Source organism: Nyctibius grandis, chromosome 1 (genome assembly GCF_013368605.1).
Source record: "Nyctibius grandis isolate bNycGra1 chromosome 1, bNycGra1.pri, whole genome shotgun sequence".
Lineage (NCBI taxonomy): Eukaryota > Metazoa > Chordata > Aves > Nyctibiiformes > Nyctibiidae > Nyctibius > Nyctibius grandis.
Window position 1 is genome coordinate 19,629,317 of NC_090658.1, and position 25,997 is coordinate 19,655,313.

At 45.3% G+C, this 25,997-nt stretch overlaps 1 protein-coding gene across 1 annotated transcript; it reads left to right on the forward strand.

Moving 5' to 3' along the window:
• The first annotated feature begins 233 nt into the window (after positions 1 to 233).
• ACBD3 (acyl-CoA binding domain containing 3) lies at positions 234 to 20,945 on the forward strand. The gene is made up of 8 exons (XM_068402557.1): positions 234 to 495; positions 9,335 to 9,476; positions 10,528 to 10,668; positions 11,424 to 11,582; positions 13,617 to 13,791; positions 16,954 to 17,146; positions 18,207 to 18,491; positions 19,413 to 20,945. Exons 1-8 carry the CDS (start codon positions 237 to 239, stop codon positions 19,622 to 19,624), a joined length of 1,566 nt encoding a protein of 521 aa, XP_068258658.1. The 5' UTR covers positions 234 to 236; the 3' UTR covers positions 19,625 to 20,945.
• The last annotated feature ends 5,052 nt before the right edge of the window (positions 20,946 to 25,997 follow it).

Consider the following 25,997-nt stretch of genomic DNA (forward strand, 5'->3'; position numbering starts at 1 on the left):
CCATCCTCCCGCCGCCCTGAGGCGCGCACCCGGCCACCGCCACGCGCGCGCACGGCCGTTGGCGAAGGGGCGGGGCCGCCGGGGGGCGGGGCGTTGGTGAGGGTCGTGGGCGGGGCCGTGGGCGGGTCCATTGGGCGGGGCCGGAAGTTCCGGGTCGGAGGGGACAGGAAGTCGGGACGTGGCCGCCGCAGCGGAGGAGGAGGCGGAGGGCGGGCGGGAGGCGGTAGCGGGGGAGGATGGCGGTGGTGCTGAGCTCGGACCGGCTCGAGGTCTCGGTGGACGGGCTGACGCTGAGCCCCAACGCCGAGGTGCCGCACTGTGAAGCGCGGCCGGGGCAGGGGGAGCCCGCGGCGGGGCGGAGCCGAGCGGGCCCCGGCTCCCCGGGCCAGGCGGAGGCCGGTGGGGAGGCGGCGGAGGAAGCGGCGCTGAGCCCGGAGCGGCGCTGGGGCTTCGCGCTGGAGGAGCTGTACGGCCTGGCGCTGCGCTTCTTCAAAGGTGAGGCCGCCCGGCGACGTGGCCCTCACACCCCCCGCCGGGACCGGGGCGGCGTGGCGGGATCCGCCGCGTCCCAGACAGCTCCGGGCCGCGGCATCGTCCCCTTACCCGCCGAGCCGGGCTCCGGGGCGCAGGCGGAGCCCCGGATCCCCCAAGAGCCGCGGGGGGCGGCGCCATAGCGGGGCAGGCGGCAGCGCCGGCACCGCCCGCGACCCCCGGGGGTCGGTGTGCCGGGCGCGGCGGCGAGCCGGGGCGAGCATCGTGTCGTGGCGGTCGGTGACGGCTTGTGGGGACGCGATTTTCCTGGGGCGAGGGACCGGGAGGGGAGCCGGGAGGCTGCCCCGGGCCGCGGTGTGCCCGCTCCGGGGGGCCGGGAAGGTATTTCCGAGGGTTTGCAGCACCCGACCTAAAAAGGGAGTGAAGAACATCCTTGTTCCCGGCATGCGAAGAAGAACCTTGTGAGCGTAGGCAAAGAGCTCCGCTCGGTGAGTGTTATCGAGCCTCCTGACAGCCCGGGAGCTGGCGTGAGGTGTCGTGCCGTCTCCACAGGATGCTCACTTCAAGTCTGGCTTTGCCGCTTCATGTGCCGTCCTGGCTCCAGCTGGCAGCTGTGCGAGGGAGCCGTGAGATACCCAGGGCGTAGACCTGGAGTGTTTGTCTTGGGATCCCCTGTAGCCAGGTCTGCTTCTGCGGGAAGCCGGAGGTACCTTGCCACTCTTGCTTTCCTCAAGAGAAGGAAATCGACCGTGTGGTTTTTTGAGGAAGAGCTGTGTTTAGCGTAGCGTTACATGGCGCTGCAGCGGTTGAGCACCTCGCAGCGATGTGTTGCTTTGCTGGCTTCCAGGCGGCTGCTGTTTAACGTGGGGCACAGAGCAGGGTGTCTAGGAACCTGCCTGCACTAGGGAAGATACATCTCTGTGCTTGGAAAGGTCAGTCTTGTGGCGGTCAGTTGTTAGATGACCTACCCCAAGGCAAGCATACTGGCAGGTAGAAACTGTGCTAGAGGGACAAAGTTGTCTATTTTCTTCACTTTGACTGACTTGCACTGATAGTTGTTAGAGCACGCAGGGCTCTAAGCAGTTTTCTTGAACCGTGGTTCTTTGACCCTGTGCTGATGCCCTTCCACGAAGCAATTTGTTTGTTAGCGTGCTAACATACAGAGATGTCTTTTTTTTTTTAGGCTGTAAGAACCATAAGGGTCTTGATTTTTTTTTCTTTTTTTCCTGTGTTGGAAGCTACTGCAACCAGGTGTCAGGTTGGAAACATTGTGACTTCTGCCTCTTTACCCTTTCTGTAAAACAAGCTGCCTGAAAGCGTTCAATGAGCATTTGTTATCAAAACATGATGCAGAAAGAAATGTCTCTGCAGTAGCAAATTCCTTGTCTCAGTCAACTGTGGTCTTATTTTGTATTGGGTTTAATATTTTACTGGAACTGGTATTGACAGTGTAAAAATTACACACTATGAATGACCTTATCTATATTATTTATAACCTCTATCTATTATGTCTCATGTTTTGTCTCGGTTCCAGTTCATGGTGTTGTGTTGTCTCAAAAGTGGGTTTGTTGTTGCCGTCCTTTTATTAAAAGCTTAATTTCAGCATGTTTCATCTTACTGCTGCTCTTCTTTTTAACCTTCTGCAATTTCTTATAATGTATGGTTTTGCTCATAAGAGGAAAATTTTCCACCTTGTATGGAGCTGTCAGACTTTCCAAATGAAGGCCTTGTTCCTTTATCCTTACGGCTGGAGTAAAAGTCACATGAAGTCACTGCCCATATTTTCAGCTGTAGTTTTTTTGCTGAAAGTGACATGACATGAGGGATTTTATTTCTAGATTTGATGGTGAGTTACAGGAGCTTGTAATACTTGGATTACTGATTCTGCCAGCTTGCTCTATATCTGCATGACTCCGAAAATAATTGGTCTCATTTCCAAATGATTTTCATGCATCCACTGTCAAAACAACTATGGGAGTGGGCATGCTTGTTCGGCAGCCTTGTAGATGCCAAGGAACAAATGTGGATTCCTCCTTTACTTCAAGGAGCAACATATGAGGGATCTGAAGGTTGACCCACGTTAATAAGTTAATGCTGAGATCTTGTTTCTGATCATTCTTCTAGAAACTACACTGATTTGGAGGTGGGGGGTGTCTTTGGAAAACTTCGACTTTCTTAAAGCTTGTTGATAACTATGGCACTGTGTGTATTAGCTACTCACACAGCTACCATAGAACAAACAAGTTATTCAGGGCAGCACTTGTTTGGGAAAATGATCATATTGGGATTAGCTGTGGTTATTGGGATGGAAGGATCTCGTGTTGGGATGCTAGAGGAGTCCCTCGGCGAGGTCAAAGAGTAAGCAGCAATCCGTAGTTAAGCAGCTTGCTTTCTGCTTCGGTGTGCAGACTGAGTTGTCTGGTTGTAACTCATGACGTGTTTTCTTCCTAGACAAGTTGAATCTGATCAAAATACTTTGCATTTGCTTATTACAATGACTGCTAACACTTGTCTGTGGTGGCATATTGCATGTAACAGAATTGCTCGAAGACAAGACAGGGTGGGAGAGTGTATATGTGAAAAACACAACTGAAACTAGGCTAGGATATTAAAGAGATGCAAAAGCTACTTTATTCCGCTTCTGATAAAGACAGATCTAAAATGTTTGACCCTGGGTCACTTCAACTGCCAGGACTTAGGCCGTGCAGGAGATGGATGATACCTTTTTTTAGCATCCATAATGGCTTGTGAAGAAAGCTTTTCAGAATAACAGAGACGTGTTATTAACAGAAAATAAGTGCTTAATAGTGTTGCAGTCCATTTTGCTGAGAAACAAGAGCCTTCCTTACAATACGCACTCTTTCCCCTACTGCTCTGTCGAGCCTAGTTCAGGTTGACCAGTATTTTGGCTGCCGTTAAGAAGCTGCTTTGCTGTGCTGGATCCAGCGTACAGTGGAGAACACAGTCATGTTACTGAAATGGGTATGTTTCTTTGTCTCTTGGACTGTCTGTGTGTGCCCCGGGGCAGCTGGCAGAGTAGAAGTGTCTCTGATGGCTCATTTTGCTTTTTGAGCTGCTACGAGCTGTGCTGGTGAATGTAGCTTGTTTCAGGTGTCAGCTGTGTCCCGCAGTAGCGGGGCGGGTGGCTTGCATAGCTCTGCCAGCAAATATCTTCCAGTATCAACCTGGCATTATGTTTTTCCACATCCTGTCATTGAAATGCCATTGCACCCAACCTTCAATATATGACAGCCCCTGAAGTGTTCATGCACTGCCTAAAGTGATTTGCAGTGCAGCACATCTGAGTAGACAGTATACAAACCATATCATTTTGCTGTCTAAAAGCTCTCCTGGTATGTTAAGTATTCTCATTTTGTTTGACTAATCCAAGTTATTTCCTCTTATCCTAACAAGAATGCACCTTCAACCTCAGCAATACCTCATTCTAAATTAATTGTTTGACCTCATCTTCTTTTTTTCTTTTTGAGGGCTAATTTGATTGCATGATTGCAATTCATAAGTTAAGTAGGCTCTTGCTTTCAAGAGTATGAAAACCCCTATAACTTATCTATGTTTGATGTGAAGTTGAGCTTTGATCACACTTAATTGGAAGGACTGGTTGATGACTCTTCTATTGGTGCAGAACATCTTCAGGAGAGGACAGTTAGGAGTGTAAGAGTGTGCAGTGGGATGTGCAGGCAGCAATTCAGTTCTCATGCTGCTCAGTTTTGGTCTTGCTCATTAAAACTTTGCAAACGAACAGCACTAACGCACGTGACTTCTGTGTCGCGCTTCACAAACTGTTTTCTGGCTTCTTTGAGGTGACTCAACTGAACGCTGTCCCATGGGAATTAGGTGTTTAGAGTGAGTGCAGTAGCTGAAGCTGGAGTGGAAGCTGCAGCATGTTGTGCCGTATTTCTTACAGGAAAAAAATAACCTGAAGTTACATGGGAGTAACAGTATCTTGCATGATGTAGTCTCTTCTTAAGCATATTTCTTAAACTCCTTTGAGTCTGAATTTGCTGTTTTATACCAATTAATGTCAATGGTACAGTGCTATGTAGTGACACAAGCCTCCATTATCTGCTTTTCATTACTGGTTATAGTTTCATCTTTCTCTTGTGTCTGAGTGCCAACACAAACCGTGGTCTTCAAGCATACGGTTAATTACCTGTAGTGCAAGGAGGGTCATTGGTGTTCTAAATACTGGTTTTCTGGAGTATTTAACTGAGTGGCTCTTGATGGATCACAGTTTGTGGGCGTCTAAACAAAGTAGCCACTGTCAAAGAGCGAGGTGGTCTGAAGGGCTGATTTTTAGGTGTGCAGGGATTTCCCTTCCAGGGGTGACAACACAGTAACGCACTGTTGTGGTTCCATGGCACACGCCAGTGAGGCCTGAGCTTGCAGTAAGTGGGAGCCAGTCTTTCTCTGTGTTCTGGGTGAATTACTTCATGTCATCAGTTAAGTACTTGTATGTGTGTGTATATTATATATGTATATGGGCCCTTACTGCAGGATGCCTAAAGCATTATAGGTCCATAGCCTGCCTTGTAACCATCCCCTTAATCACTGCTTGAGTTTGATCTGTTAGTGGCTACTGCTTAAGCGTAGAGTTTAGTTGACTTAAGAAGTTGCCATTTCAGGTGAATGATGGTTTTTGAAGTATTGTCAGGAAAGAAGTCTCCTAATCTTCAGTAAGAAAGCTGAGCCTTTCTCTGGCTCCCTTGGGTCAGGCATACCAGTGGCATAGGGAGGGTTGTTTAGTCGCTGTACTACTGCTGTGTGCGTCCTTTGGATTTCTCAGTGTGTTCCCTAGAGCTTTTTGATGTTCTTCAGCTTCCTGGCGGCTGTATTAGATGTGTGGGTAATACCTACTTAAATGGTACATTCACGGATGCTTGAAAAAAATTGGCACTTCTACTTGTCTGGACTCACTAATGCTCTTTTTTGGCATATGTGCCTCTGTGGATGGCTTCAGGTCCCCCAGTTCAGGCAGCAATTCCAAATCTTTGGCATAATTATAGTGTAGTTCATGCTGAAGAATTGAACTGAAAAATAGCTAGTATACAGATTCGCTCTCTGGACTGGCTCCAGGTACTTTGCTGAGAGTTTGCTTCTAATCTGCATTATCTACAAGTCACTGAATGCCTGTCTCGTATTTTTATCATCTGTCTGTTTTCCTCTCTTAGCTTGTTTGTTCTTCTTCCCTTGGGTCACCATTCTTTGTAAATGCAGATTTTTGTCTTCTCTTGATAGTTAGGGCTTGAGATCTGACTTCTCTGTTCTGTGAAAATGCAGGCATGCTGTGTATAGCATGGGAAATGATTTTTTTTTTTTTTTTTTTTTTTTTTCCCTTTAGCCCTCTTCAGAAGTGAGTTCAAATACTGGTGATGTTAGCTGGCTTAGGTAGCAGTCTGGTACAGCAAATAGCTATGGTTTTTGGCAGACAACTGTAGGTATACAGGTTGTGTGAGGTAAGCTATGCCATAGGGACCCCCTTGAGAAGTGTACTTTGCTCAGAAGCCTGGCAAAATTTCAGTGTAGTACCCTTATCAACTGACTTACTTAATATCCTGGGGCAGCGTGCTTAAATGCATGATTTCAAATTGTGTGCTGTGTATCGAGGCTAATGGAAGTGCTTGCTACCTAATAAGCAAATTCTGAGTTAAATGTGAAGTGTGAAGAATTGAGGAAAAACCAAAGGGCTCTTTGGGTGGCCTGAAAGAAGACCTGAGACCCGGGGAGAGAACTTACCAGGACGTGGTGATTTGCATCTCTTAAGGGTCACAGATTTGTTAGGGTGGGAAGGGACCTCCGAGGATTGTCAAGTTCAGCCCTTCCTGTTCAGAGCAGGCTTCTCAGAACTGTGTCCGTTTTGGTTTTGAATATCTCCAAGGATGGAGACTTCAAAACCTCTCCTGGCAACCTGTTCCAGTACTTGATCACTCTCACAGAAGGAAAAAAAAAAACCACGCCATCTCTTATGCTTAAGTGGAATACGGTGTTGGTGGATAAGGGAAGAGCGACTGATGTCAACTACCTGGACTTGTGCAAAGCATTTGACACTGTCCCGCACGACATCCTGGTCTTTAAATTGGAGAGACATGGACTTGACAGATGGACCACTCGGTGGATAAAGAATTGGCTGGATGGTCGAGTTACGGTCAACAGCTCAGTGTCCAAGTTGACACCAGTGACGAGTTCCTCAGGGGCTGGTATTGGGACCGGTCCCATTTAACATCTTTGTCGGCGACATGGACAGTGGGATTGAGTGCACCCTCAGCAAGTTTGCCAACGACACCAAGCTGTGTGGTGCGGTCGACACGCTGGAGGGAAGGGATGCCATCCAGAGGGACCTTGAACAGGCTTGAGAGCTGGGCCTGGGCGAACGGCATGAAGTTCAACAGTGCCAAGTGCAAGGTCCTGCATGTGGGTCGGGGCAATCCCAAGTACAAATACAGGCTGGGTGGAGAATGGATTGAGAGCAGCCGTGAGGAGAAGGACTTGGGGGTTGTGGTTGATGAGAAGCTCAACATGAGCTGGCAATGTGCGCTTGCAGCCCAGAAGGCCAACCGTATCCTGGGCTGCATCAAAAGCAGCGTGGCCAGCAGGTCGAGGGAGGTGATTCTGCCCCTCTACTCCGCTCTCGTGAGACCCCACCTGCAGTACTGCGTCCAGCTCTGGGGCCCCCAACATAAGAAGGACATGGAGCTGTTGGAGCGAGTCCAGAGGAGGGCCACAAAGATGATCAGAGGGCTGAGGCACCTCGTCTGTGAAGAGCGGCTGAGAGAGTTGGGGCTGTTCAGCCTGGAGAAGAGAAGGCTCTGGGGAGACCTTATAGCAGCCTTCCAGTACCTGAAGGGGGGGCCTACAGGAAAGCGGGAGAGGGGCTTTTTACAAGGACATGTAGTGACAGGATGAGGGGGAATGGTTTTAAACTGAAAGACGGGAGATTTAGATTAGATATTAGAAAGAAATTCTTGACTGTGAGGGTGGTGAGACACTGGAACAGGTTGCCCAGAGAAGTTGTGGCTGCCCCTTCCCTGGCAGTGCTCAAGGCCAGGTTGGATGGGGCTTTGAGCAACCTGGTTTAGTGGAAAGGTGTTCTTGCCTGATCTTTAAGGTCCCTTCCAACCCAAACCATTCTGTGATTCCTGTATTTCAGTTTGTCTGCTGCCTCTTGTACTTCCGCTGGGTACCACTGGGTAGACTCTGGTTCAGTCTTTACATCCGCACCTTCTCCACCAAGTATTTTTGGAAATAGACATTTTTGTGGATGAAGGCTTCTGTTTTTTGAAGGTGGAAGTGATATTTGCTGTAAGGTTGTGTGACACTGGAAGAAGAGCAAATATGTGAGATTCTAGAAGAGTGAAGTAGACCTCTAGGAATGGATAATAAGGGATTAAATGTTTACCTTCCTAATTCTTTGATTCTGGCTTCAAAATCAATGACATGCATGTGATGATTCCTTGTGATATTTTAACTGAGTAAGGCCAGTAATGTGCTGAAATAATCAAAAATATAGCTGCTTGCTGTGACCTGCAAACACTTGCCCCGGGGTTTTTTCTAATTCTCAATTTTCAGAAGTGTTTGCTCTGAGTTTCTCAATAAGCAATCGTAGAGGTGTTTTCCCCCATCTTGTTCTGAGATTTGCTTCTTTTCCTGTTAATAACTCTCTTTACAAGCATCAGCTGAACAATTTTGCAATATGTAAATGTCGGCCCTAAAATCTGGGTGTGAACTGGACTGTTCAATTTGGGGCTGTAAACAACTTGCTCAAACGTGACCTTTAGTGTAAAGGGAGAGCTGGAAGCTAGTGGTAGCTCTGCCTGTGGTTCCTGACTGCATGGCGAGCGGTTAGTAGTATGGTCATGTGAAATGTCTATTGTTTACATCTGATAATGGGTTTCTCCTTGCAGCACTTCCAAAAGGAGATGATGCCTATTTATTTGTTTTCCTGTTCAAGAAAAAGGTCTCCTCTTAATGAGCAGTGTAATTACATATAGCAGTACCTGTTTCTTTGATTTCTTTTGACAATTTAAATGTGCAGAGGTAAGTCCTGGCTGATTAATATATCATTTTAAATCAATGCAAGTCTCTTCTTACCAGTAGATGCATGGTGGGTTATAACTGGGACCGCTTCAGAAGGTGTCGGTGTGGAGCCATTGGAATTCTGATTATGTTCAGGCTTACGTTGCCTGCATCTTGTGGCCAGAGCTCTCTGTATGCGTTGTGCTAGTGGAGTCACCTCTAAGACTTTTCGTTGTGAGGGGTTATTCCAGCTGCCTTGGCAAAGTGCAGCCACCAAATTGCCTCAAGGAAAACTTTCCTTTAATTCTAATTTTTACTCTGCATTTTTCCTTGCCTTAAACCTTGCTCGTTCTGCTTTCATCGATGTGAAGAACATGAAAGGAGAGCGATCTATAAAGTTAACATCACATCTTTGTGGAAAATCCTTCCTATCCACACTACAATAGACTTGGCAGACACGTTTGAAGTCAAATTAAGGTTTTGAAATATTTCAGAGGTACAGATCCATATGGTATGATGTTCAACTAATTCACATAAATATTTATGTGATAACTTACTAGCTAATATTCACTCCAGATAGTATGATGAAAAACTCTTCATAATTAAGTTTTAGCAGCTGAAGTTAAATGTGTTTCTTATGGACAGATCTCTATATTTGAATAGAACTGACTTAATTTGTCTAACCTTTTGTGACTTATCTTTCATATTCCTTTTTTACGGAGTAATCATGATAGTGGTTATACAAAATGCTCTCTGCTGTCCTGTGCTTAATCAGTTAATCCCAACAGTGAAATTTTCTTTTCTTCTACAGAAAAAGATGGCAAAGCCTTTCATCCAACATACGAAGAAAAACTCAAACTTGTGGCGCTGCACAAGCAGGTTCTGCTGGGACCTTACAACCCTGACACTTGCCCTGAAGTTGGGTTCTTTGATGTGCTGGGGAATGACAGAAGGTAAAAGGGCTAGTGTCTTGTTGGTCTTAACTCTGCTTTTCCTGTCTGAAGAAAACATCATCCAATTTCTGCAATAAAAAGAAAAGTTTGTGAGTTGCATCAGTGTGTGTATATGGTAGTGGAAAGTGAGTGGCGTCTTCAAATACATTTTAGAAATCTGAGTCACAGTTCAGTAAAGGAGCTAACAGAAGATTGTTGGGATTTTTAAACCACGTTAGGAAAAGCTGCTGTGCCTAGAGTCCAGTTTCTCATAGCAGTTTAAGACTTGGTTAGCTCTGCGTTAACCCGCAGGCCTATGTTTCATCCTAATTCCACACTAGGGTTACAACAGGCCAAGCCTTTTGCCAATGGTAACGGCATTCACCATAGCTTTGTTAATACTAAGGGTAACTTCTGAAATCAAATACCTGATGCATTCAAACTCTGAGTAAACTTTGATGAGGTCTGGACAGTCTCAGGCATGTCTCTTGTATTGCTTGCAGTTCAGGCGGCAGTTCTCTTGTTCATTGATGCTATTTCTAGTTGTGAAGTTAATGTTCAACACACCACTGGCTTCTCAGAGCTGGACCCAGTGCACTGCTTTTGCCCAAACAGATGTAGCTTTCCTTTAGGAAGAATCAGGCTCTTGCATTCAACCAACTGAAGCGCTGTAATCAATGGTTGTTACCATGTTTGTTCATCCAGGAAAATGGATGCAGTTTTTTCCACAAACAAAGGGTAAAAAATATTTCAGGTTCGTTTGTAGCTGGGAAGTTTTTGGACATAGTTTGGAATTCGAAGTAGGGTTGATGGTATGCATGACATCTCTTGTAAGCACTCAGTTATGTCTGTTTGAGAGGGTTGTTCTGGTGCAGGCAGAAGAGAGCACTGAAACCTACACGTTTAAGGTCTGTCTTTGGGAAAAAGTTTGTTGGTTCTCTGAAACTGCATATGATAAAGCTTGATCCTTGGTCTCCCACCTTTTTTTTTGTCTTTGCTGGGTTCTCAGAGTTCAATACTGACTTGAAAAGACTTGAGTCTTCTGTTATTTCAGCTGATTTCTCTCTTGCAGGAAGGAGTGGGCTGCCCTTGGAAACATGTCAAAGCAAAAAGCTATGACAGAATTTGTTAAGCTCCTGAATAGGTGCTGCCACTTGTTTTCAACATATGTCACTTCCCACAAGATAGAGAAAGAAGAACAAGAAAAGAAAAGGTAACGTTTGAGTCCTTTGGTGTTGGAGTATATTGAGTGTATAGCTCTTGACCTATGGACAGAGTCACAGCTAGCTTAGGTTGAAGTCACCTGGGGAAGAGAAATGCTTGAAGTTTACGTGGCTCTGGTACCCTTTGATCTCTAAGCCTTTTTGCTTTGCCAGTAATAAATGATAGTTTCTGAGTTGGACACCTAGAATATAAGGAGTTTTAAAAATTTTGCTGATACTGTCATCTGTTTAAGAAATACACGCTTCACAAAATGTCTGCCCTGATATGCCTGTGGACTAAATGTATACAGAACATGAAATTGTCAGGTGCTTTAAACTCCTCTTCTGCTATGGATTAGCAACTTGACAAAGACTATCTTCTACTCTCCTTTACATATTGTGATTATTAAACTATAGTATCCATGTAATTATCAAACATATGTTAAAGCTTGAAAGATATGTTTAACATTTCCAGACAATTTTTTCTGATTCTGTCTGTTAAGGATAGTTTAGTAATAGGTTAGAATGAATATCAAAATATAATACAGAATTTACACATGTCATACTGAACAGTGCAGTAAAACTAAACAGTTAATGTGTTTTCTTCTTGTGTCCAATAAGACACTTCAGTCAAATTGAAGTGGGAGGAGATGATACCAAACAAAAAGCCTTATTGGTCAGGCAAGAGGCAGGTTACAGCATGTTGAAAATAGCTCATCCTAGGCTTGTAGGAATGCTGAAATAGCTTATTGAGTGGATGTTGCAGAAGAGAAGAGGAAGAACGAAGGCGGCGTGAAGAAGAGGAGCGTGAGCGTTTACAAAAAGAAGAAGAAAAACGTAGGCGAGAAGAAGAGGAAAGACTGAGAAGAGAAGAAGAAGAGAGGAGGAGAATAGAGGAGGAACGACTTCGGATGGAACAACAGAAGTGAGTAGCTGAAACAAGTAACACTTCAAAGAAAATAACTGCCTTGCACTTGAGACAATTGTATCTAACTTTTTAAATAGTTATGCTAGAATTGAATACCTGAAGTTCAGAGCACTCAAGTCTGGCAGTGACGTTTGCGTCCTCGGTTAAGAGGGACACTGTTTGCAGACAATAATTATCCTAACGTGTTATTGCATGCAGCCTTCTCAGATGAAAGTGCCACAGAAGCTTTGTTTAAAGAGAAGTTCTGGGGGGTTTTGTGTTCCAGGGCTGTACCTCATGAAAACTTGTGGCTCTGCTTCTTAAATGATTAATGCTGCACTCAGCAGAGTGAAGTGTCTAACCGGAAGCATTGTTTGAACTGTGACTTGAAAGTTTCTATCCTTTCATGGAAGGTGGAGCCTTGAGAAAGGATAACTGCAGTTCAGTGGGGTGTTTTGAATGCATGGCTGAAATTTTTTAACTTGGTAGTCTAACAATACCTCCTTAAAGGTGCTCTCTTTCTAGGAAGTGTAAAGTGTCTGCAGATCTCATTTGTACACTGGCAATGAGTGGATTTTAGAACCTTTCTAAAAGGAGTATAAAATTCATGTTCAAATGCACTTAACCTCTGTAGCCTGAATTAAATTGTTTACTTAGAATATACAGCTCTAGTTAGATTTCATTGTTCCCATCATATCCAGATGCTGAAAACATGGATCTAGCTTTGCACACATAATATTGAAGAGAATAGTAAATCATCAAAGCTGTTCCACATCAGTCAGCAACCATTTTCCATAACAAAAATGTCTTTGCAGGGGGTGTCTCTGAAGCAGATCCTGTGCTTGCTATGTAGTGGTTTTGAGAAGGGAGCAAATAATTAATCTGCAAGTTTTACTGTTTGTTTAACACTGTGAGAGCCAGAGGAGTGTAAAATACAGACATAAATGAACAGAGAATACAATAAAAAATGTTGCACAGTGCTAAGTAACAAGAAGTGTGGTATGCCTTGAAGTTAAGAGATTACTTTTTTACATCAATAGCAGTTGTGTATTAAGTGGTTGTAACAGGTTACAGAGATAAAGAATTTAGACAGAAAAGGAATGTGGATACATATGTACAGGCCAAGTGTATCTAAAGTCACAGTTCTGCTGAAATAGTGAATCTTGCCCTTTAGGATACAAACCAGTCTAATACTTGGAGCTTTTAGAGGATGGTTTGGGGGGAAGGAAAAAGGGCAGGAAGCAAAGAATTACTCCAGCATTTGTGATGCTTCTTTCTTCCTCTGAAGCTTCGATGGCTGGTCGCTGATGGATGTAACGTGAAAAAAAACGAACTCTGGATCTAGTTAGTTTTTTACTGTAGAGCTTCTGTTAGCCCTGTGGAGAGAGGAGGAAAACTGAGCTTGTGCATAAGTAACCCATGTGTTCCTTCTGAAGTTTCAGCAGCTGAGTTTATTGGAGGCACATATGCCCTATTTGGCAGCATTCTTTTCATTCCTGAATTAGGCCACAGTCAGTCATGCTTTTCATATGTCTGCATGCTGTCCTGGGAAATTAAGATAGTAATGTGGCATGTTCTTCTTAGATTTACCAGAAAGCATTGCCGTGCTGTACCACAGCATGTCTCTTCTTATCAATATTTGTAGAAGAGCTGCTAGAAGGATGGTTTCTGTGTGTTCTCTGGAGGAACGAAATGTGGGGTTTTTTTCTCTTGCTTGTTTGAGAAATGTAGTCACGTGTTTTTCTAGCACTGCCTATTTATCAGACTGCAGATTGAGAATTATGTAATACTTTTTTTTTTTTTGTAACACTTGATGTTTTCAAACATTGGGTAGAAATTGTGACTCCCTTCTTTATATTCTCAGCATGTTTTTGGGCAAAATTCACATTTACATTACCTCTGAGCTCTGCTCTATTACATAGGTTTGTTTTAATTGGTTTTCCCAAGAATTGAATTAACTGTCTTTGAGGCCACTTAAATCTCTTAAGTACAGGGATTTTCCCAATACCCTCAGCTGCTTGTAATCTTGGTACTTTCCTCCTGCCAATTTAGGCAACAGATAATGGCAGCACTGAACTCCCAGACTGCCATTCAGTTCCAGCAGTATGCAGCCCAGCAGTATCCGGGCAACTATGAACAGCAGCAGATCCTAATTCGGCAGCTCCAGGAACAGCATTATCAACAGTACATGCAGCAGTTGTACCAAGTCCAGCTTGCACAGCAACAGGTATGACTGACCAGCTGAGAAGCTTAGATTTTGTGTCCCAGGCCTGTGTCTTTGGGAGATGTTAACTTGTCTACCTTTATCCCCTTGAAAAGCTGATTGCTGCAAAGAGAGAGAGTGTCCTAGTGACTAATCCTGCTTCAGATTCAAACACCAAAGCCCTTTTATTTAATCTTTTCAAGTAGTTTTCTGAAGCAGCCATTAAGAAAATTCTAAGCAGCCTTTACTAATTACTTGGTTCAATGTTATTCTTGGAGACCAAATGTGAAGTGCTATGCTACAGCATCTATTGTGTGCAATTTAATGGGGGTATGTACCAGTGCATCTGAGCACGAGCAATCCTATTCAAGAGACTCTCCATGTAGGTATTGCACCTCGGGATCTGTGCAGAGCAGCAGGCTGTGGTCAGCCATGTGTTGCCAGCTGAACATCTATGCAGCACTGTCACATCACTACTGGGTTTGAGATTGTTCCTCCCTGTCAACTTGAGCACTACTGACTTCTCTCTCCTTTTGCATCTATTGTCTGACATCAGTATCTAATTAAGTTGCTTGCCTGCGATAGACTGCTCATGGTTTGGGTGGGAAGACAGACTTTCCTATTTCTGGTAGCAATGGGAGGCAGTAATATGTTACTTCTTTGCAAGGGTTTTGGGCCTGAGCTTAAAAGGCTACTTCTCTGTTTAGGGGAATCTTACATCTCTGGCAAATGTGCTATATTCACATCTCAAGCTATTTTAAAGTTCAAGGGTGTCCATCTGTAACTGTCTTAAACAGATGTAAGCCAGGCTTCAGACTGTAGTACGTCTGACCTCTCTGGGCAGGACCCAAATCTCAAATGGCCTGTAACTGCCAGCCTGGGGTCTATTGTTCTTGAGCTAAAAACTTAACAGGGAATTAGTTACTGAATCTTAAGTCATTTGTATTTTGGTGAGGCTGATGCCCTCAGCAAAGAACTGTCCAAGGAAGGAAGCCGTGTGGAGGAGCCCATGTGAACCTTATGAAGCTTCAACAAGGCCAAATGCAAGGTCCTGCACCTGGGATGGGGCAGTCCCCAATATCAGTACAGACTGGGGGATGAATGGATTGAGAGCTGCCCTGCAGAGATGGACTTGGGGGTACTGGTGCATGAGGAACTGGATATGAGCTGGCAATGTACTCTTGTGGCCCAGAAAGCCAACTGTATCCTGGGCTGGATAAAAAGAAATGTGGCCAGAAGGTTGAGGGAGGGAGGTGATTCTCCCTGTTTACTCAGCTCTCATGAGACCCCACCTAGAGTCCTGTATCCAGCTCTGGGGTCCCCAGTACAAGAGAGACATGGACTTGTTGGAGCAGGTGCAGAGGGCCACAGAAATGATCAGAGGGCTGGAGCACCTCTCCTATGAAGAAAGGCTGAGAGAGTTGGGGTGTCCAGCCCAGAGAAGAGAAGGCTCTGGGGAGACCTTATTGCAGCCTTTCAGTATGTAGAGGGGGTTTATAAGAAGGACAGAGAAAGACCTTTTTACCAGGTCCTGTAGTTGACGGGACAAGGGGGAATGGCTTTAATCTGAGAGACTGTAGGTTTAGATTGGACACAAGGAAGAAATTTTTTTTCACAATGAGGGTGGTCAGACACTGGATCAGGTTGCTCAGAGAAATTGTGGATGACCCATCATTGGAAGTGTTCAAGATCAGGTTGGATGGAGCTTTGACAGGCCTGATGTAGTGAAAGATGTCCCTGCCAATGGCAGGTGGGTTGGACTAGATGATCTTTAAAGGTCCTTTCCAAGCCAAACCATAGTTCAATGGAGTTGAGGTGGTATAGGAAAGTCAGAGGCTTCCTGCCCTGTTATAGTTACTCTTGAAGCTTCAAGAATGAAGCTTATCTTTCATATCTCTACTTGGACCACTCTTGTAGAGGAAAGGATGAAAAAGCAGCATGTAACAGAGCTAAAACTACTTCAGACTTTCCTGAAGACTCAGGTAGCCTCTGTAACACTTCTGAGGAATACTTTCCTTTCTGAGGCCTGTAACTCAGCTGCCTGGGGATCTATCAGTGCAGTTTAAAAGTGCTGTTCTGTCATGGTTGCTTACAGATCAGCTTGTGATACAATTAGTTTTGGAAAGGCTGTATGCAGTGGCTTTCTGGAAAAGTTCTAACCACTTTACATTGTCTCAATGCATAGAACTGCTGTAGTCGAAAGTGAATCTGGGCAGCACCTGTACAATTGCTCAAATTTGAAATCTAACTAATGTTTGACTATATGGTCTTCATACTCCTTCAGGATACCTATATTCCATTCATTCATCAAAATAATGTGCTTATTAGGTTATTCTTTAAAGAATGGTACTGTCAATTACACCTTTTCCCTATCCCAACAAAAAAGCATATGTAATCTCTCTGTACTGATAACTAGGGGCAGGGGAGTAAGCCTTGAAGCCAGAGGGGTAATGCATCCTGCTTAAATCCAAAAGGATGGTTGTTACCTTGAATAATCTCATTTTTAGGTGTATTTAATCCTTTGCACAGGGACAGCATGATAAATTCTGTCTGAAGAGTTTCAATGTACATAAGTCCTGTTCTAAAAGCAGCACCTCTGAGCTTTAACAAGTCTTCTCCCAGACCTCTTGCAGTCCTTGTGGCTCTTACGCTTCCTGCTTTCATATTAAATAACTGCCTTTGTCAGGCATCATGGATTTGATAGAGAACCCTGTTGAGCAAGTTAACTCACAAATTGGCAAATACTTAATAGACCTTAAATACTTCCAGCTTTTTTAGACGGGGATGAGCTCAGGCTAGACCCCTTTCAGCCCACTGGTAAAAACCAGCAAACAAGTCATCACTTTCGATTTTGAAAGAAATGTTATAGGAATTACTGAAATACAGAACTCCCATAGTTAAGTGCAAGAGTTTATTTTGTGTGCCCTAATTAACTCGAAAGTTGAATCTTTTTGTTCAGGTTGTATCCACCAGCCTAGAACAAAGTGATGTGACTTCACTTCCCCTGGTATTAAGTACATGTAATTCACTGGTTAATGTGTGCTGCTTCTGGTCTTTTGTGTCAAGCCTCCTCCTGGGGTGCAGGGGGAGGTTTTTCTTCTTTAAAGTGTCTTTACACCTTCTTCTGGAAGAGGAAGACATCTTGGGAGGTTTTGGTTTTACTTGACTTAGTTTCTGTCATTTTAGGCAGCCTTACAAAAACAGCAGGAGGCGGTTGTGGCAGTGACAGGGACATCTCTGACTACGGCATCGAAGGTGAATGCACCTGCCCCAGGGGACACCCCATCTGTTAATGGGCAGGCCAGTGCACATGCAGACAGCCCTGAAAAAGAGCTGGATCCAGAGGCTTTGGAAGAAGCACTGGAGAATGGACCAAAAGGTAGGACTAGCTAGGTTCCTTAATTAAAAATAAATAGCAAAAGCCTTTCTTAGGATTCAGATGTCTTAAGTATGGTTACTGTGGCTCTTTGCTTGGCTTCATTGGGCTATGCAAGAGCTGGGTTTGATTCCTGGGTCCCGTTTCTCTCAAGGGAGAAAATACTGTGCAGGCAAAACTCAGCTTTGAGGGGAGGGAAAGAGGAAGCAGCAAAAGCATTTCAGGCAAAGTGGATGGGATCCAGAACCTCCTTTCACCCTTGACTTGAAAGAAAGGAGCATAAAAGTTCTAGCAGAAAGCTGCTCTGTGCAGAAGTATGTTTAGTCTTACTTGAACTCAGGTCAAAACTGAGTAATTTAGCCTTGCAGATTAAAATAAAGCCAAATCCTTCTTACTCTCTCTGAATACTGCCCTACCTGTGGCTTAGCCCTGTCCTATGTACAGTCCGGACTGCTGTCCCCTCACATATCCCACCTTCCTCAGACAGCTTCTAGGAAGCTGTGGAAGTGGAGCAGGAAAGGTAGCCTCCCAGCAGCACTCTCATCGCTGGTGTTTCTGGGTATTACCTCTATACTTTCATCCACAATCAGTAGTCCTCAAAAGACTTGCTTGGATTCCCATATGGAACCAACACTGTCACAGTCCCTGTCTGCATAATGAGATGTTCAGTTATTTTAGTCAATATTTGACAATTTCTAGACAAATCCACAACCTCTGGTTCTGTCACACTAAAGATCCTTTCAGTGAAGGGTTCTGTGCAATGTAACCCCATCACCTGTAGCAATACGTCTGTCTTCTGAGTATTTTCTGCGTAAGCAGTGTTGGTTTAAATGTGGATGGGTGAACTGGTAGGATTTAAGTGTGCAGTGTTGTATCTAAATTTGCATTGCATTTCATGCAAGTTTCAACTGTGAAAAGATGTTTCTTCAGTCTTAAAAAAAATATATATATACTTAGAAGCAACTCTGCTTGTGGTCCTCAAGTGCCCCTAAGGCACACTTAAGTATGCAGCATAAATAACTGAAGCAAAGCTTAACTGGAGTATTTCCTCCCCTCTCTCCAGATTCTGTTCCAGTGATAGCTGCCCCATCGATGTGGACACGACCCCAGATAAAAGACTTCAAGGAAAAAATCCGGCAAGATGCAGACTCTGTGATCACAGTGGGCCGAGGAGAAGTGGTTACAGTCAGAGTACCAACTCATGAAGAGGGGTCTTACCTCTTTTGGGAGTTTGCTACAGACAATTATGACATTGGTTTTGGGGTGTATTTTGAATGGACAGACTCCCCTAATACTGCAGTCAGTGTGCATGTCAGCGAATCCAGTGATGATGAGGATGAAGAAGAAGGTAAGCATGCTTATTTATATAAACTGCTGGTCCTGCAGAGCTTGCCGTGGAGGAAAACACAGATGGTTGTCTTGTGTAGTCTCCTAGTTTCCCCAACTTTCATTTAGCTGGAATCCTGTCTTTAATTTTGAATAGGATTTGCAGTGCTGAAAGTAACTTCAGTCACCTCATTTGGTCACAGATAGGTTAAAGCAGTTGAGGATGGAGAAATCCTTTTCCTAAGTTTTACTTACTCCTTAGTGTGCCCTCTTGTCCGGTTCAGCTGAACAGCTATTCAGCTATTCTCAATCTAAGCTAGACTGAGACCTGTGCCCTAACAGAATAGTTCACCTGCACTGAAAACCTTAAGAAAAATCCTGCCCTACTGCTCAGGAACTTTTTCTAGGGGGGAAGTTTCCCTGAGGCTTCAGCTAAACAGTTTAAAAGAGCAATTCCTGATAGTGGCCAGGACACAGGTCACAGCCTTTACCTATGGGGGAGCGTAGCATACCATCAGAAAAAAAAATGTTTTGAAATGAGCGTGTGATTTGCTTAGAAGGCAGTGCTCTGATGTAGGAAGCAGTGGCCTTCTGGATATTACTGCTAAGTAATCAGTGGTAGTAAGTATGTCAGATCACTAGCAGTCAAGGTGGGGAAATGTCTTAATGAAAACTAGAGCGTGGCGTCTCTACGACCAGACCCAGCTGTGCTGGGGAGTTGTGTGTGGTGAGTTTTAATATCAAACTGTAAAATTAATGATAAAAGTGAGCATGCTTACTGTTCCTCCTGCTTTTGAATGCTTTAGCCACAGCCTTGGTATGAACCCCTTCGACCCACCTGATTTCTAAACTAACAAAGAGTGCCTTGTCCGCTACAGATCAGTCTGACTTTCTCTTGTGAAGTATCCACCCATGTTAACGGACACTTTTTTTTCCCTTGCAGAAAATACTAGCAGTGAAGAAAAAGCCAAAAAGAATGCCAACAAGCCTCAGCTAGATGAAATAGTGCCTGTGTACAGACGAGACTGTCATGAAGAAGTGTATGCTGGCAGCCACCAGTACCCAGGGAGAGGAGTTTATCTCCTTAAATTTGACAACTCCTACTCTCTATGGAGGTCAAAAACAGTCTACTACAGAGTTTATTATACTAGATAAAGGTGTGGCTGTGTCTGAGGCTGGGCTGTGCAGAAGATGTCATTTTATTTGGAATTTTCTTCAAGCATAATGGATCCTTTTGAGTCTGTGTTTTATCCTGTCTATATCTGTATGGTTTGTGTGAACTTTTAACAAGTAGACACTGGGATCTTCCTGCTCCATGACACTAATGCATATTGCATTGGGCTTAACACAGGATCTCCCTAGCCCTTTTGGGTATTGGAGTTAACCAATATAAGTCATTGGCTCCAGTGCTAAGGTCACATCAGTTGCATTTGTTAAAGCCTCGTGAAAAAGGGGGAGGGAGTTGCTGGCTCACTGGCTGGGTGGTCTGATGTTTCCAGGTCTGGATGCTTCAAATTACTTGTTAACGGTTAATTTAAAGGTCCCATCGATAACTGGTAGATTTGGATGCAGTTTGCTGTGTAGCAAGTTTCTATTAACTGTAATTGAATGTCAGATTTTTACACCATTAAAACTTGAAACTTTAAGTTGATGCAGTTTAGAAACAAGTTGTCTCGATTCTGTCCTCATCAAAGAAGAAACACTCAGTTCCTTAAACCAGTGTAGTGGCTAAGACAAGGATGAACATCATCTCGAAAGTACAGCAAATAACCCCTTCTGAAGATGTAAACTGAATGACAATTAGAAGTATATGTAACAAGAAGGAAAAAAAATGGTTACTTTGAGTCTCTCAGATCAGTTTTTGCAGTAAGACTTCCACTGATTAGCTGCAGCATGTTACAGTTCCATGGCAAACGATGTTGAGTTTGCGGGATTTGTTTGAATAATCAGTTTGTACATACATGATACTTTCCTTTTCTCATACCAGCCATGGAGATACTTCTCCTAGAGTGCTTAACTTGTCATCTTGCGTTTGGTTCAGCAACACCATACCAGCTTAGAGCTAGTTAGTGCTGCTTTATCCAAAAACACTGTACAATGTTCTGCTCTTGTGTACATACAGTATATAAACCATGAATTTAGAAAGTACCTTGCTTTTAAAGAAAACTGTATTTAATGTAAAAAAAAAAAAAAGAACTTTTAAAAAGGCAGGCACTAATATATTTCTTCCAGTCTTCAATTTAAATTTTTTTGTCCATACAAAAATGTTATGACTTTTTCCTCTAAGAATATCTGTTCTTGGGAGCGGTGTTTGTCGCTTTAAATGGCAGCACTTACTGTCATGTGTTGGATGTTAGAACTTCTACGTTTTCAGACTTTTTTTATCGCCTCTGGCTGTTGATTAGTACAGTACAAGTGCGATTTCAAGATAACTTGAGATAGTATTTAATCCTAATTAAAAGACATTTATCTGTAATGCTGTTGGCTTTTTATTAATTGGGAAACCTTGGCATTGCTGTGTATGGCTATTCAGCTAAGACAAGCTTGTCATCTTCCCCCTCATTTTTAAAAATTCAGTACCGTGCTAACACTGTGGTCTTAGCAGCCGAATCACTTGGGCCAAAGGCTCTGCATGGGAACGGTCGCTAGCTCCCTGGATGAGGCCATCTGTCAACATCAGAAGAGCCCAGCTTGAACAGCATAGTTGCTTTGGTTTTTGAAAGGGTAGCAGAAAGGATTGGATGCAGGCAGCTAAAACTTGTAAGCTATATTCTGCCTAGGAGAAAAGTGCCTGACTTTCCCCCTGAGGCTTAATGAACCCAGCCCCAAGGGGCAATAGGGGCTGGCTGCGTTGTCCTGAAGAGCCCTTGGCCCAAAAGGCAAGAGACAGGCAGGACTGTGCATGGTTCAGGCTGAACAAGAACAAAAGCAAGAACCTAGAGGCAAAAAGGCAAGTTATGCTAAGGTTTCTGTTGGCCAAAATCACCCTTTGCTGCTTATCTGATACTAGCAAGTAACTTATACTGGAGCTGAGGCCAGAAGTGGGTTTTGCACTAGTTTGGTGTGTGGTCCAGGTCCCATTGGCTCCATCTGCCCCTGTAGACAGTGGCCTCTCAAGCTGGTGCTTGCAGCTCTCACCGGGGGAGCAGAAGTCTCTTCAGTGAGAATGAAACAAGTGTTGTGCTGTTAGAAGCGAGATGCTGAGAAGTTCAATGTACTGTATAGTCTTGGTATGCTACAAACTAGTTTTACATAAAATGTGCAAGTGCATTGAAAACCAAAGAAATTACAGCAGCAAGCCTACCCCAACTGCAGTGATTTTACATGTCTCATGCATGTATAAATTCCTCTTTCTCCAATTACAAATGAAGCACTGTACTCGCAGCTCACTTCAGGCAGCTCTTCCACAAGAGGAGTTATTATAAACACTTTCTAAATGAACTAAGTCACTGGCAATAAATCTAGGTGATGCAACATAAACAGATTGACAAAGCTTGGTTCTGAATATACTGGTCCTTTGAGAAAAGCTAAATAATCTGAGGGACAAACTGTTGTTAGAAATGACCTTGTTTTCAGAAGCACTGTCAACATGGATGTTGCTTGTGCAGCCTCTTCGAGGCAGTTGTGTGGGAGATACCAAGGCAAGGTCTTCCTTGACTCTGCTGTCCCCGAAGGATAAGCACTGCAATTGAAACAACTTGCTAATTAAGCCACTTGGCTGCTCTGCAAAATTATCCTTACCTATCCTCTTTGCTGTCCTTCCCCACTCCTGGGCTTTTAGTGCTTTCTGCCTTGTACTGTCCTTTGCAAGTCACAGATTAAACTCTGTGTGATTGAGAGCGGCTGGATGCAACCTTTGAGGTAGCTGTGATGGGCAGGGTCATAAAATCAGTCATCTGCTGTCAAAGGAGGTTTAAGGGATAGTTTAGCCATTTAACCTCCTCCTATGTATGCACTTGCTTTAGAAATTGTAAGAGTAGGCTGCATGGACCTGTTGAAGTACAAAGAAGCAAAGTAGCCATCCTTCACCCAAGTGCTGAACTTCTCCAGACTGAGTCACAGCTCAGGGCAGTAGTTAGCCTTCTTGATCTAAAACAGCAATGTGAAGGCTGCTCTCTGACAGCTCGATGTTGTCTTCTTTCTAGCACCAGGTCCTGCAATCCCTGTCCTTTCCATCCCCTGGTATATTTGCAGTGAAAAGACTGCAAGTGGAAGCTGGAAAAAGCCAGCTCGAGACCTCTAAGCACTCCAATCCCGTTTAGCTGTTGTTCCTGGCCTCTGGGTTCAAGTCCCGTAGCTCCTGCTCTTCCTTGAGCTCCTCTGCCATGTTTGAGTGCAGCATCCGTATGCTACAGGGACTGGGCCAGGACCTTCCATACACGTGGCACTGCTCAAAGGTGCCAGCTGGAGCAGGAGCCCAGCTAAAATGTGTGTACCTCCATGATTTATGGAAATTACGGTTTCTCTCTTGCAAGATGCTACTTCCTAGCTATTTTTGCCCTGATCCCCGCATTCCACCTCCCTCCAAAAACACAGTTCAAATTAACAAGGCCAGCTCCTGCTGTTAGTTCATTTGCAGACCAAGCTCAGCGGCAGGAGCCTTCAGCTTCCCCTGCCAGCCCGTCTGTGCTTTCATTCCTGCTTGCTGTATGGGGAGGCAGCATAAAAAAGGGAAAGCTTTTGAGGTTGGGTCATGGAGATGTGCGAGTCCCTGTGGTAACGTTGGTCCTATGCTCTGCAACAGCCCCTTGCTTGCGTTGGGCTCGGGTGTGCCAGCGGTGTTTGTACTGACAGCCGGTTTGATAGAGCAGGTTACAAACGTGAGCTACATGCTTTTGGGTGCATTGCTTAAAGAATACAACTTCTAACCTCACGCTGCAGCTACATCCAGCACCACGTACTGACAGACTAAGCGAAGTATGAAATGGGATCCCAAAACTTTCCCCAAATGCCGCTCAGCTGAGACCTGCCAGTTGCACATCAAAGGCGTTTCATTGCAACCATGTCAGATTGGCTTAAAGAAGTGTATTAAACCTTTTGGATTAGTATTGATAGAGATACTGCAATGCAATATAGATATTGCATATGCAAAGTTATCTTTTGATATCCTAAAAATAAGAAACTTGCAAGAAAAAAGGAGAAAAATAAAAGGTGGCAGTTGTTCTCTATGACAAGTTCTCCTCCTGGCCTCTACTATTTTCATGTGGTACCATCTCCATCATGAAGCTGGTGAGAAACCTGCACCTTTTAATCAGGGGGCTCAGTGCTGGCATGCCTAACTGGTGGTCAGATGTGGGGAAGTAATCCTTTATTTCAGCCTATGCTGCTTCTCCGTGGTTTAGTGCTTTCCTCAGTGTTGGACTTCAGGTTTTGTACCTTTTGTTTTAAGGGAGCAGCTGCTTGGTGACGGTCACTGTTCTCGCCCGACCTGGCGGCTTGTCTGGGCAGGGGCCCAGGAGGAGGTTTGGTGTTCCCCTTCACAGCGCGTTTGAGCAAAAATACCCCTGGGCCGTGCTCCCCTGATGGAGTAGCTGCTCTCAATGAAACAAGCCGAGTCGCTTGGCCTCGACAGTTCACTGCTCCTCTTCCCCCAGGGCTGTTTGAGCTCCTGTGCCACCCTGCCAGGCCGGCTCACAGCTCCTCTCCTGCCGTGGCCGCATCCCCACCGCGGCAGGGATGGGCTGGAGAAGCGTGAATGGGGTTGTTGGTGTCTTGTCTGCACAGGGAGGATCAAATGGGAGCTCTGCCCCAGTGCTTGTGGCAAACTGTGGGCAGGAGGGCTGCCGCCGCTCACCTGGCAAAACATGCTCGGCTTTCTGCCACCATTTCGTTAGTAAAACGCCTGTACAGCCATTAAGCTATGGCACAGGATGCAGGGGACAGAGTTTAGGGCATGTGGGATCAGACTCTGCAGCATGGCCTCAGGGGCAGCTCTGCCCCCGCAGCCGTGGGGAGCCCAGCGAAACCCTCCTCCGCACCGGGGCTGGGCATGGGCCCCCGTTTGGCTGTGCCTGCTCGTTAATCTGGCTTAGCCATGGCCTTCAAACCCTTCCTGCACCCCACGAGCAGTCAGCCGTGACCCAGGCTCACTTTCTAGTCCCGCCTGGATAGACCTCATGCACTGCCTTGCTAGGGAAAGGTAACTCCCAAAATTACCATGAACGTTGATATATATTGCAGCATCGCACAGAGAAAAGCCCCTGCTCGCACCCCCTCCCATGAGCCTGGCCTCGGCGCCGCGGGGCTGAGACCATGCAACTCGCTACACCCCCTGCTCCAGGCCAGGGGCCGCGAGGGCTCAATCCCCCAGCCACACACCCCTGCCCTGCAGGGCTGATCCCCGCCTCGAGCCAGGGGCACTTCAGCTTTATGGGAGATGAACCCCGTTCCTCCTCATTGCAAGGTTTTTATACCAGATGAAGTTAAAATAGACTTTGTGTCTTGGCCGGTGCTCTGCGGGTGCTCAGGGCTGAAGGGCAGCTCCACGCCAGGGGACAAAAAGGGGTCTCCAAGCTAATATAAGCCTCACAAGGTCTTTCTGCCCTTTGCAGTGCAGCCATGGTTTGCATCGGGGGGCTTCAAGAGTCCCTTATGGACTTGAATCCAGTTTCTCAGGCTCTTATCTTCGACACGTGCTGTAAAACACCAGCAAGTTATTTGCAGCCTGCGTCAGGATGGTCAAACAAGATTGCAGAGCGAGCGCAGAGCAAGTAGCAGAGCTTTGTGTGATGCCTGTACAATTTGGTTCTGGTTTGCAGAGAACAGGGGGTTTTCCTGTCTTAAAAAAAAAAAAAAAAAAATCATTAAAGCCTTGGCTTGCTCCATACACTCGAAGGGCCTTCAGTGCAGGCCCGGTGATGGGAAGAACAAGGAGGGAAATGTTTTAATGCAGATTTCAGCCGTGCCCATTGCCAAGCCCAGCTGCCCCCAGCCAGCGCCCCGGGGCTGGGCTTTGCCCCAGCACAGCAGAGCACCAGGAGCACCTCCAGCACCTTGGCACAGAAATCAGCCCCTGCCCCAGCCAGCTACACCCCATAAATCGGCCTCACTTTAGCCCAACGAATCCCTCGGCGGGGAGTGGGGACCCTCAAGCGTGCACCAACCCGAGGCAAGGCAAGCTGGGTGGCATGGAGTAACACCAAGGAAAAAGCACAGTCCTTTCGCAGACACCCCGCTGCTGGAGATAAAGCTGCACCAGATAAATCCACGCAGGTTTCTCACCCTGCCTTGGTTATTTTCCCCCAGATGAGTAACGCTGTTTTCCTAGAGCCTGTTGACAATATTTTTTCCTTGGCAAAAGCTTTCTCCAGGGTGCTTGTGCCAAAACTAATTTTTACAGGTAGTCTTTATCCGCCGATGCTGAATAAACGGGGCTGGGCTGGCGAGCTCCCCCTCCCCGCAGAAGGGACCCCACAAAAAGCCCCATTCTGCTCCCCCCAAAAACAGCTAGCTCACTGGGAGGTGTGCTGGGTTTCCCTCCCCAGTCTCGCTGGGGGGGCTTCCAGTGGCCACGAAGCAAATGGATATT

Excerpts from the sequence above, each read along its gene's own strand:
- ACBD3 (XM_068402557.1), top strand. The coding sequence starts at position 237 with ATGGCGGTGGTGCTGAGCTCGGACCGGCTCGAGGTCTCGGTGGACGGG. Across the intron at positions 496-9,334 it reads GGCGCTGCGCTTCTTCAAAG|AAAAAGATGGCAAAGCCTTT; the intron begins GTGAGGCCGCCC and ends TTTCTTCTACAG. Across the intron at positions 17,147-18,206 it reads ACTGGAGAATGGACCAAAAG|ATTCTGTTCCAGTGATAGCT; the intron begins GTAGGACTAGCT and ends CCCTCTCTCCAG.